The 13,955-nt window shown below is 33.2% G+C and overlaps 1 protein-coding gene across 2 annotated transcripts in view; it reads left to right on the top strand.

Annotated features, from left to right (window-relative positions):
* The window catches only part of LOC149481961 (E3 ubiquitin-protein ligase AMFR-like), a 46,818-nt gene that overhangs the window by 24,547 nt on the left and 8,316 nt on the right, over nucleotides 1–13,955 (top strand). For both annotated transcript variants that reach the window (XM_089705120.1, XM_089705119.1), the window contains exons 3-5: nucleotides 3,743–3,895; nucleotides 4,125–4,235; nucleotides 5,581–5,759. In XM_089705120.1, coding sequence (XP_089561246.1) covers nucleotides 3,743–3,895; nucleotides 4,125–4,235; nucleotides 5,581–5,759 — 443 coding nt within the window. The remainder of the gene's footprint in view (nucleotides 1–3,742; nucleotides 3,896–4,124; nucleotides 4,236–5,580; nucleotides 5,760–13,955) is intronic.

Here is a 13,955-nt window from a genome sequence, read left to right as displayed (position 1 = left end):
TATTGCAGACATTAGGTACAAAATATATTATTATTCAAAAAACAAAATTAAAATTGAGCAGGCACATCAAATTCACGTAAGCATATTATGTCTATAGACGCCATCGTCAATTGTCATGCGATTATAAATCTGGAAATTAAATTGGAGTAGCTACTATCTAATGGTCTGTTTTTGTAAACACATTGGCTCAGGTCGGATATGATTAGAAAATTCGCGGCGATACAAAAAGACGTAGAACGATACTACTGTCTACGATACAAACGAAAAACAACTTGTTATCATAACATTAAAATATAAAAATAAACAGAACATTAATCGCGCGTCGCGGCTTGTAGCTCTTTATATGTCAATTCAGATGATAGCATATCACACGTATACGAATTAGGAACAGAAGATACAACTTCCAGATATAGTGCTGATAAACTAAAACAAAACAATGTCATCGCATGATCTATGAGATCAGGAATAATTATTGATTAATGCGATAATAGATATCTTCAGATAAATAGTACGGATAATAACACAAATGTAATTTTAATCGTACAAATAACTTCAATTACTCTGCACGTCAAAACAAATCGATAATCAGACAAATGAAGCGCGTTAATTACAAAACTTGCATGGCTAATAGCAGTGATCTTGCTCAAGATGCTTTAAATATTTCTGTACTAGATCAGTTTGATTGTTCTGAGGAATTTTCCTATTACAAGTGGAATGCAACTTCTAGGATGATTTAAACGTCAATATACTATTGTTTGATAATATCCCAGTCATATTATTCAATACTATCATGACGTGTTTTAATTGAATTTATGCTATATAAATAGTAATAAAAAAAATGTTTTGCGTCACTGATGTTGTGTTTGAAATATACCAACACGTTTAATTATGTGAATTACGAGTTATTCTTAATTTATTTTACGCTGAAGTTCACGAAAGTAAATATGTATTATTCAAAAAGATATGTTTGCCCCAAGTTGGTATAATAATATTTATGTTATTTAAATTGTCACAGACGTCGATTAAAATTAAATATTTATCGAAAATACGGAACAGGTTCACCCAGCTATATGAAAAAAAAACTGATCGCTCAAGGACTATTTAAATATCAGAACTACTTCCTTTTAATCGATTATTTAGTTAATATATTTTAAATGGATTAACCTTGCGAGTTTCTTTAATTACGTATATAATACATGAGGAACAAGCTGGTCGCTATCTGTTAAACAGAACAATTATTTAAAAAAATACAGAAAAAACTCTTCTGAATTTCGACTATATTTTATGACGAATCCGATGATTCACAATGCAAAAAAAATATTGCGATATACATAATTAGAATTGTAATTTTAACATTAGCCACGTGTACGAATGCTATGATGGTATTCGCTAAACGGCATTCGTTGGCTAGGTCACGTAGACCTGTCTGACGGCTGCGAGCTAGGATTCCATTCACTCGCCAATATCCTTCGTGAACTATTTGTGCTATTTCTCCTCTTATATGGGTATTTTAGTGGCAGTATGATACTAGAAGCCTCGGTAACTATTTGCTTTCTTTATGACTAAGAGAAGGTAAGAGTGGGTATCATCTCCGTGTATTTTTACCAAAGATAGCTGTAGATCATTTGACTCTGGGAAAAACAGAGCATTTAATATCTAAAGAATGGAAAAAACTTAAACACGTGATTGTTGCATATAAATATAGAATTAAAAGAAACAATTAAATAAATGACTGATCGGTTGGCTTGGTTGGTAGTGGCCCTGCCTTCCAAGCCAGAGGGGTTCGATTCCCACCTGGGGCAAATATTTGTGTGATGAACATAGATGTTTGCTCTGTGTCTGGGTGTTAATTATCTATATAAGTATTTATTTAAAATGATATAATATGTATGTTTATAAGCCATCTGGTTTCCATAACACAAGCGAAAGTTAGTATGGGATCAGATCGTGCCGTGTGTGAAATTTGTCCTGAAATTTATATTATATTATTATATTTATATTAAATAAAAATGCAAATGATTGTACAATTGCTTTGCTAAAACGTGATTAAGGGAAAAAATAATAATCGAGTCATGCTTTATGCAAGGAACTTGATAAGTGCTTACAATATAAAAAGTCTCTTGTGATCTCATTTAAATAAAATTATAGATATATAGTTATGTATATTACGCGAGAATAAGATTAAGAATTATTTAATTATTTTTTTTTATATATTAGAGTGGGCAAACGGGCTTGTGGAGCGCCTGATCGTAAGCGAGTCCACCGCCCATATTCATCTACAGGGGTTTCTGTAGTTGCGTTGCCGACTTTTTGAGATGGAGGTACACTCTCTTCTTGAAGACACTCAAGTTGTAGACATTAGGAAATGTCGCTGCGGGGAGGCTATTCCATGATTTGGTAGTGCGTGGTAAAAAGTTACGAGAAAAACGCACTGTACTAGTACGCCAATAATAGTAAAGTAATAAAATTAGAAAAGCGTGTGTGTAAAGTACACGTGTCAGAAATGAAACTTCTTAGCAAGATTCAAAGATACCAAAATCGCCTTTCTCTATGACGTGACGGTATTGCCATGATGCGACCTTGAAATTTTACTCTCAAAGCGCCTAAAGAAGTTTAACTTCAATAAGATCCAACGTCATGGTTTTAGGCCTTATGGGTTTTTCTGCAACTCAATATATACTATTGGGCAATGCATAAGAAACATTTTGGATTTCCTCCAAGATTTCATCATTTTATGAATACAAATTTTGGAAATCCTTTTAGCAGTTCAAATGTGAAAACAACAACATTTGCTTTCGCATTTATAATGTTAGTATGCACATTAACTCCATGTGTACGAACTTGCTGTGATATTATTTATGCTCGACTGTAAATGAGCTTCTTACGGTTATTAAGGCGATATTTATATTATACTAGCGGTCCGCCCCGGCTTCGCCCGTGGTACATGTTTACGTTTTCTCTACATAAAAACCATCCTCGTCCTTCAAGGAATATAATAAAAAAAGAATTATCGAAATCGTTTCAGCCGTTCTCGAGTTATGCGCTTACCAACACATTTTGCGATTCATTTTTATATATAAGATTTAGTCATGCATATTAAACACATGTTAATGCTAACTGTAAGCTGTTTCTTCTATGAATTAATAGGTATTTTTTAACGAAAACATCTCGTTAATGTTATTTATGCAAATTTTGACTTTGACAAAAGTAATATAAATAGAGTCATTCGCCTTGTAATATTTTGAAGTCAACAATAATTTATAAGTTTTGTATTGTTAAAAGGACGTCTGTTAAGATTTAGTAGTTAGAATTTAAAGAGTCTGCTTGTCTGGCTTCAAAGAATAGATTTTGGCACAATTTTCTTCAAGTTTCGAGGTTATTGATAGATTTTATTGCAGTTTCAATGTTATTTACTTTGTAGCTGAGTTTATTCTAGTATTATTTATTATTTACGTGAAGTTTTGACTAGGCAGAAATAATATTAATGCTTATTTAATTGTGTTTTGTTATAATTCACTGTAAGATGATTTAAAAATTGAGTTTTGAACTAAATTCTTCGAGTATATTTCGACAAACCGAAAATTAAATTTATTTTTTCATTTTCGGTGTACACATTTAATTTATCTTCATATTCGAAGGTAACTAAAGGGCCTAGTAGCCTATCACCCAGCTATCGTTGTCTCGGAACGTTGCATAGTGTATAACTCGAAGACTATTCTAATGTAATATTATTATGTACCAGCTGTCGTCGTCCCCGAGCGTGTCGCGCTGGGCGCACTTGCGGCTGCTGGCGCTGCTCGCCGGCATCCTGCTGGCGGGCGGCGCGCTGCTGGCCGCCGCCGTGCGCTGGGGGCTGCCCGCCGGACGGGACACCTTCGCCTTCATGGCCGCTGAGGTAACGTACAATAAGGGGGGGGGGGGGGGGCAATCAAACGAGAGTACCAAACATTGATTAAAATTGGGGCACCAAATATTAATTATGGGGGGGGAGAAACTTGTGTAGCTACTAGCTAAAAATTGTGTAGGTATCTTCATTTCTATTCAGTTTAAAATTTCCCTTTTATCCTATGATGTGTTTTGTAAACGACGTCTAACTATATGAACGCGATGTACAATGTGTGCAGTGCGCGCTGGCGTGCGTGTCGTGCGTGCACGTGGTGGCGCGGTTCGTGCTGCGCGCGCGCGACGCCGACGCGGCCGCGCCCGCCGCATACTACACGCACCTGCTGTTCGATGTGAGTATACCGCGCACACACACACACTACACAGCACACACCTTTACAATAAAGATAATTGTATAAAAAATCCATAAAACTGACACTAACATTTTTAGGTTCTGTTACTTATAATAATTATAACCTTAATGAATTGTTATTCCTGTGTTTATTAAATAAATAAATAAATCCAATTTTATTGAACCAGATTACGTCGTTATGGCCAAGAGTTAAGACCATCTATTGTATAAGTTATAGTCAGTGAGAATGCCAAAATCTACCTTCTTACCTATTTTTGGTTTGTTGCCAAACCTGGGAAGAGTTAAATTTATCTTATCATGCTGATATGACACATAAAAGTGCCAAAAAACACGTCAAATTTGGCTATTTAGCGTGTCTGTTTTAACGTAATTAGTATAATTTATTATCACCCTAAGATATAATTATCCAAGTACATATATTTGGAGACTTCGAATTTTCTAGAAAAACTAATTTGTTACAATTAGCAAATGCGGATTTCTTATGATATCCTACAAAAAAATGTTAGTTAGTGTCCCTACACTTGGAAATTTTGAATCTTATTGATACATTAAATTAAAGATGGAAAAGCCTTCTAGGAAATGTAGGCATATCGTTTTTCGATATTGAACTATAACTTCCGACCTTTTCTGTTAATTATCTATTATCTGAAGAAGGCAAGAGGAGAGGGAATCTTCAATAGAACTAAAATATTAACAAAGAAATGTTCTATTTACTCTCGCTTATACAAGTACACCATGGTGCTGTGCACAATCCTGCCAGTTTTTGGGGATAAATCTTTCGCGAAATGTTCTATTGCTATGAATATACTACGCCTTTAAGTAAAGAAGGTGTTTTAACGTTGAGGGCGAGTAGTAATCGCCTTCCAATTGTTACAATATGCAGTGTTAAATCTATTTATAGATTTTAATTTACACGTGCAAGAATTCATCAATCATCTTGCATCTGTTTCCTATAAATAATTGTGCTTGTGCGCACAGTATAGTCTTATTTCTATATCAATTGTTTAATATCGTATAAATCTTCCATACGGTTTTGAATTTTAGCATCGACCAAATAAAAAAAAAATGTTTTTTATTTTTTCAATTTTGAAGATATATTCGTTCAAGTTGTTATTTTTGGTGAAAGACATGACCAATATGCGCCTTTTATATTGTTTATCTTTCCAAATATCCTCGAGTAGCCTTTTTCGAATTTTACATATGGTCCTTCGAGCCGGATTTGAATTAGCAATCACAACCTTTATACCTAATCGTTATGTTGATTATTTTTATAACGTTGTAATGTTGTCTCGTATCGGTGTGTAACTCGCGTGCGTGGTGCGCAGTCGGCGTCACTGGTGCTGGAGACGGCGCACGTGGCGCACATGGTGGTGCACAGCAACGCGGTGGTGTCGATGGCGTCGCTCGTGCTGCTGCTGCAGCTGCGGCACCTGCTGCACGCGCTGCTGGCGCGCCTGCGCCGGCACCGCCTCTACACCGCGCTCGCCCACCACATGGCCCGCAAGTGAGTGCACACACATACACACATTACGTCTAACACTTAAAAAAAAATTCAAAAAAAACACACATTAAAAAGAAAATGTTGTGTGGTTTTATGAAACCACGGTAAAAGTGAAACTTTCCGAACACTGCTGTATAGCTACTCGGCAGCCGACCGTCACGCGACATGCGCTACACAGACCAAAAAGTTTGAGACGATGTAATAAAAGTTTCACTTTAAAACACGTTAACACACTTACGACATGACTGTATACACAGAAATGCAGAAGAGCACGCACGCTCGCACACACATCACACAAACACACATACATGTTTGGCCTAGCACACACACACGTATAAGCACACATTATCAAATACACACGAAGGCAATGACTCTCAATAACCGCGGACATAAACAAAAATAATTTGGAAAATCCAAAAGTGCACGCCTCATAATTTTTTTTTAATAAATATTTATTAATTATTATTTTTGTTTATTTAATAACAATTAAACCACATCGAATCAGACCCTGAAAAATGAAAGGGTTCTATTCCTGAGCATACTCAAGCGTAAGAGAAAAAAAAAGACTCGATTAGTAAAGTATTTCGGTCGCTATCGTGTTAACAAGAAAAAGGATCCGCACATACAGACACACGGACGTCCAAGACAGAACTTTTTTAAACTGTTTTTTAACTAGTTTAAATAACAAAAATGACATCAAAAATATCATGAACGTTAAAAATAGTGTTTTTTCTTAATATGTGTGTGTATGTATTATCTTACAAGTGCAATGTATGATACATAAAGACATTTTAAGTTTGAAAAATCAGATGTTTTGCGCGAAGTGACAGTAGTACCCACCTCAACGCTTCGCTTATGAGGCGTGCAATACAGGGCTACGTACACTCATAATTACAACTTTGTGTATACCCACATAATATGGATTTTAAAATATGTTCGTATTCATTTTAAAATATTATGTTCTTTCGGTTAAAATTCCTTATTAAATTAAACCGATTAAATAAAACTCCATAATTAATAGCTAAGTCAGTCATATACAGACTATAAAAATAAAAAAGTATTTTTTTTTTTTGTATTAACAAATGCACATTTTACGAGGATCAGAGGTCAGGCGATGGCTATTACATACTATTATTTATATGTCACGTGATCACGTGTTCAATATTAATAATCATTTATTATTTATAATTTACATTACAATTATATTTTACAAACCATGTTTATAAATATACAAGATATTAAATGTAGTCCTGAACTTTGCTTTCTATTAGAAAAACTTTTGGAATTTTCTATAAAAATTAAACAAAAAGTTTAGTAACCTACATCAGTATTATATATCATTAGAGATTTTTTTTTTATTTGTGGTCCTTATTTTTTCATACGCTTCGTTTCCACCACAGAACATTAAAAACAAATAGAAGTGCTATAATGTCATAATTACTATGAAAACCAGTGTCGCCAAACCCACACATTTAAACCAATAGTTATACAGTACACTACAAGTAATCTATGCCTTTGATTGGACAGCTTAATTTGAGTAAAAACTGACTTAGGTTATAAATTCAGCATTTCAATATGTTCCCTAACGCACCATGTGACGGTTTATTTTAGTATAACATCCCTAGGTATATTAGCTGTTTTGTTTCTCATTGCACAGAAATTCCAAATTCGAAAACATTCAGCTACTCCACAACAGAGGGCGTTAGTTTTCGATAGATATAACTTTGAACCTCAACACATAGAGATAAGGTTGAAATTTGTGTCACTCAACATTAATGACATTAACTTGATTTTTTATCTGATGCTATGCCCTGAGGGATGTCAGCCTTGTTATCGATAATTCACAAATAAATATTTTTTGTGTATTTTTTTTTTCTTTCTATTATATGAGTATAGTATAATGTGTCACATTTTGGAGTATGTTTATTACTACTAAGTACGTCTTTTTATATTATTATTCTTAAATAAAAAACGGAATAGGATAGTATTAATCTATATTTACAAAATACAAACAGAAAATATGCATTATTTTAAATCTTGGAACTGCCGTAGGTTTGCTGTATCGGTGGCCTTTGTTAGACCGCTTAGTGCTGTTCGGCATCCAGTTATCTCGTCACGTTGCATTTATCCATTTCTCTTTTAAATTAGCCTCTTTGGGAAATCTATAAATAAATTGGACAAATGAAAGCTAAGGCTAACCGCTAAGCTAAGGAAAAATAAAATAAAATTTAATATTTATAATGTTTGTCTTTTCTAAAGTATCGATACTGTCGATATGCGCCACAAGCATCACTAAAGCGACACTTCGTTTGTTTATTGCAATAATATTCCAGAAATTCTTGTTTGCTGTTCAATCTAAAATAGTACTGATTTCTTACGGATTAAGGTTCATTTTGACTAGATATTTGTATACAATTTTGACAAATTACAAGCGAAGTTATAACATAAAATATTATATGTAAAATAAATAAAAATAAGACTTACCGATGGTATGAAATGCCTCCATTGCTGATATTATTTCGTCTGCTATCATTTTTGCACTCTAATACCGAACAACACGTCCTAATTAATGAATAAATATGGAAAAAAGGTTTGACAGCTGACAACCGACTCGAATATTTTTCTGCGCACAACTGAGAGCAAGTTAGGTGATCTTACCTTACAAGTGACACGTGGGCCACGCCCACATCACACTTCTATCTACTTTACTGTTCTGTGGTTTCCACTGTAAACTAATGTTTTCAGTTGTCTGGAACGTATCGTACCTCAGTGATAGGACGTATTGAATAATAACTTTTGCTCTCTAAATAAATTTATTTCATGAATAAATATTATAAAACCTATGGGCTATACGTGTAGTTAAGTGCAATGGTATCGAAGCTAAGGGCGGCCCAGTTCGCGCACAATGGCTCAAGAGCCCTCCAGACTCTATATCGAACTAACTCGTAGCTGGCTAGAAAACTAAAGTACTGGGAATGGTTATAAATAAAAATTTAAAATACAGCTATGTTTTGAAATAGAAATAGAATTGTTTTTTTCTTTTATTGGATGTGGTACAAAAAATGCAAATTTTGTAAGATTCTATAAACTTAAAACATAAAGATACTTGTCTCATTTCTCAATTAATAATAAATATCTGAATAAATTAAAAAAAAAACTATGTAAAAAAATCTGGGGGCACGGTAGTGCCCCCGCCAAGACGTAACCTTTTCTGTATTTGTTAACAATGCGACGTCTCGACTCATTGTCTCAAAGTCAACTAATGTGAATGAATGAACTGAATTTAATAATTCGAATGAATTTCCAAATACCCGCATAAAACCACAAAACAAATATTGGTCATAAATCAGTTTTACTCATCCTTCAAAAGGAAATAATATAGAATGTGATTGTATTGACCATAGACATATTGACCACTACGAACTACTATGAACAATATTATCACGTGTTTTCCCGCCAATGAGCAATTAAAGTCGTACGAGGCTCGTCACATCGCGCGAATGTATACCGACATTAGATGCGTCAATGATACAAATTATATTTTTATTTTTATAAACAAATAAAAAAAAACAGTTATATAGGGAACAAACATCACATTATACAACATGCTATTTGCTAAGCAGGGCTTTTGGGTTATTGACAAATTTTATAACGATTGATAAAAAATGATAAGGGGTTCAATAAAATACCGCTACATATTGTGACTTTTTTTATCTTTTTTAAGAATTAAAAAAATATAAAATAAGTATGGTAAGTATTATAATAAATAAGTATGATAAGAATAGGAAGCAAATATCCTCGTAAAAAAATAAAAGTCTTGTAATGTCTAGTAAACAAATGAAATCCTCTTTTTTCGAGCGAATGTCTATCTAAAATCTAAATGAATCCCAGATCAAATTGATTATGTATTCTAGTACCTATAGTAGAGCCATTTTAATAGGCAACATTTGACAGTTCAACAAAATTCAACAATGTAACCTAGTAACGACGACATAGAATAACATGATATTTCGTTTTGTTAGAACTGCACATTTGCTTAACTTTTTTCAAATACTATACATATTTATAATAATAATGACCGATACAAGTAATTTTAAGATTTCATATTACTGATAAACCATTCTAAACATAATAAACAATTTCTGAATTAAAGAACTGACGTCGCTACAATTTTGTGTCAATAAACTTTTTTTCTTTTTAAATACCAGAGACGTTACTCTAAAAATCGAAATCTGACATCTAGAATCGAATGCATTGATTACTTGTGAATAAAAATCATCATAAATTAATAAATGTGTTTCAAGTTCGATTGACAAATGTTTCAAGTCAGTATCGATTAATTCACTTTAATCGATGTTTTTAAGCAGGTTACCTCTCTTCGAAGATAAAATTGATAGACGTCAAATGTTGCCTATTAAATTGGCTCGACTATACTTTAATTAAATTTTATAATCAACTGCAGATGCCTTAATGTGGGAAGATATTAATGCAAACTGAAGATTCGATCTTAATTGTGATTAAATTACAATAACATTGAGGTCAATTGTATTGTATTAATTATACATTTCACAGATTATCTGCTTTTCTGTAGAAATGTACTGACCCATTGCTTTATTGTTGTTATAATTAGCTGTTTATTAAATGTGTGTAGTGAAGGAAAATTATTAGATTTTGAACTATGACAAGAAAATATGTAGTTGATAATAATTGATTTGTCTGTGTTGTTTTGTAAATATGTAATTAATTAAAAATTGATGATAAATCAAATTTTCAAAAGTAGGTATAACCTGACCTGAACAAGATCAACTGTTATGTAGACCCATATCAATTTTATCGGCATTCCTTAATATTTTTTTAAAACTGATTGAACAAAAAATATAGATGAGGTTTTGTTGTGTGACTTTTCCTAATATTCAAATAGTCTTGAATCTGTCTATTGTATGTTTTATAAATTCAACTTTATGGCATTTTAATATCTCTCCCAAAATATTGTTTAAATGGGTATACCTATAAATAAAACAGAGGCTTAACTCTAATACACCTGTTATCATTTGAGGGCACATGCACTGATTAGATACGCTATCTGTACAAGTCTACAGCCTTTTGCTAAATAACATATTGACTTTGTATTTGTAACATGGCATTTTCTAGTTTTTTATGTAAATTCTTTAAATTTCAGAATTAAATCATTTCACATGTTCTTAGTATTATGGAAATGAATAATAAATAATCATATTGATAGCTTAATATTAATAAATAATAATTCAAAATTAAAATAACAAAACGGAAGGAAATGTGCTAAATTTTAATATTTATTCATTGCGCGACCTATATCAACTAGTTAATAAAACCATATTTTAATAGAGGTTAAAAATTTACTGGTCAATGAACCAAAACACTTGATTATTGCTTAAATTATTCAAATCTTTTGAATATTAGAGGTATGAAAGTTGGTATAAATATCCATTCATTATTTATTAATAAATAGCACAAAACACTACACTACATTTTGTATATATATTTTTAAAATTAAATTAATTTTTGTCCCAGTTTAAACTGAAAGAAATAAAGAAAACCAAAAGAAATAGCCGCTTACAATTTATTTATTTATTATATTTTCATGAATATGTAACATATAGCTGTAAAATCTATAATTTTTGTAGAAAAACATGAAAAATAACGGAAATAATTGTAAAAAAAAACATACGCACGTAACTAGGACGGGTCGTGATCGTAATTATGCGGTCGTTGAATCAATTTTTCTATATTTATTTAAAACTAGCTGTGCCCGCGACTTCGTCCGCGTGGAATAGTGACTGCATAGTAAACTACTTAACACACAATTATTGAGTAAACACGTACTACCATAAACAATTTAATAATAAGCACTTGCAGATTATTTTACAGTTAAGAAATAAAATAAATTTAATAAATAATAACACAAAAGAACTGTTAGTAAAATTTATTACTAAACTGAGCTAAAAAACTTAGGTACAAAAGAGTTCAAAATTTCCAGGGTATGGCTATCCTCCCGCTCCCATATCCTTCTACTTTCACAGACTTTCAACTATTCCCTTTCACCCCTAGTAAATGGCACAACCGATTTTGATGTAAACCATGTCTAATTGTACCTATACATATGTACACGTATCCTTTGATGCTTCATTTGGATTATTTATTTCCACTATCACCCCTTATGCGCTGATTACACCTAACGAGTACAGTGGCGAGTCAGTAAATACGCTCTCGGCCGAGACAGTTGCCGAACCGAGTGGGTGTTTACACGTATTTCACTAGTGGCGAGTCAGTTCAGTTTTGATCACGACGCGGACGTCTGCAATGGATCGAAAAAAAAAGAATTTAAACGGGTTTTTTAATCGGCTGTTACCAGATATTATTAAAGAATTGTGGGATTTATTAGAAATAATAAATAAAAATAATAATTCTTTGAAAAAATACAATGACGAAACGAACGAGTGGCGAGTGGCCGAGTGACGCGACGAGTGCGTGTTTATACCTGCCGAGCGGGATAGCGAGTGAGTACTCGGCCGAGTAAACAAATTGGGATTCTAGTGACTGTCTCGCCGCTCTTCTCGGCCGAGCACTCGTTGAAGTGTTTATACCAACCGAGCACTCGGCCGAGGACACTGACTCGCCACTGTACTCGTTAGGTGTAATCGCCGCATTAGGTGCACTATATTTAATAAACGGATGAACCGATTTTGATAAAACCAGACTAATTGTAATTCACACGTCATACCCTTTCATTTGATATGCCGCTTGAGTGTATTATTTGACCACATTCGATTATTCATTCCCACTTTTACTGCTATAATCCAATAAATGGATAAACCGAATTGGATAAAAATATGACTAATTGTACTTTCACACGTTATGCACTTTCATTTGATATGTCACTTGGGTATATTTGACAACATTCGTTTTTTAAATTCCCACTTTTAACCCTATTGTGAGAAATTACACGCGAGGCCGGGTTAAATATTAGTTTGAATGTAATAAGAATGTACTGCGATTCTACTCAGCTACCAAATTGATGCAGGTAGTTGATAAAAAATCGCAGCTAGCCAACGACTATTTACAAAGTGAGGGTAGTTGGGTCAATAATTATTGTACTTTACACGTCATGCCTTTCATTCGATATGTCACTTGGGTAAATTTGATAAAATTCATTTTTTAATTCTCATTTTTACCCCTATATCAAATAAATGGATGAACCGATTTTGATAAATTTGACTAATTGTTCTGACAGGTCGTGTACTTTCATTTGATTTGTCACTTGGGTATAAATTACAACATTCGTTTTTTTCATTCCCACTTTTACCCCTATATATAATAAATGGATGAACAGATTTTGATAAACTATATCTAAGAACCAGCGTCGGAAAATATTCCCCCTCACAAATACCGCATCTAATTCTTATTACTCGTTAGCGGGCTACGGTGGCACAGACAGACACACAAACACACATAGCGGTCATAACAGCCCTCTTTTTGCGTCGGGGGTTAAAAATATAATACCTACGACATAATTTAAAGGAAATTTTATGTAGAAAATTTATCTAGAAGTAACTATAATGCAATTTGTGCAGGTTTTAGGCTGAGCAAAAATCTAAATAAAGGTCCTTTGAACTCCTCCCCCCCCTACTGCACCCTCAGCTTACCCCGCCCCCCCTTGGGGACTTTCGATATGACAATCTGGACCTGTCAAGGAATAACTGTAGCGTATAACTTACGTAATAAATTTACTGTACAGTGTATCAATAGAATGCCTTAGCAAATGTTCGCCGTGATTACTTAAATGGTCATAACTTTTTTATTTATTAACCGATTAACATGAAATAAACACTAAATGTTAAATGAAGCTTACCACAATATATTTGTGAAAACCGCATCAAAATCGGATAAGCCGTTTCTGAGATTAGCGTGTTCAAACATACAGACAAACAGACAAACAGACAAAAATTTTTTCAACAACAGTTTTGGATTCGGGCACGATTCAATAATAACACCTGCCAATTTTTTTTTACATATTTCAATTGTACAGACACTACTTTTCTACAATTTTATTATATGTATTGATGTATTGATGATAATGTTAATCTACATGAACATTATTTTGTATTCTATGAAAGGTCAATTAACTGATGTCTCTTTGTGTTAAATTAAATGGTCGAAGGA

This window comes from Colias philodice, chromosome 16, assembly GCF_061535455.1.
Source record: "Colias philodice isolate Cphi_HAF_F1 chromosome 16, ilColPhil1 Martin Lab GWU primary, whole genome shotgun sequence".
Lineage (NCBI taxonomy): Eukaryota > Metazoa > Arthropoda > Insecta > Lepidoptera > Pieridae > Colias > Colias philodice.
This window is presented reverse-complemented; position numbering and strand designations above follow the sequence as displayed.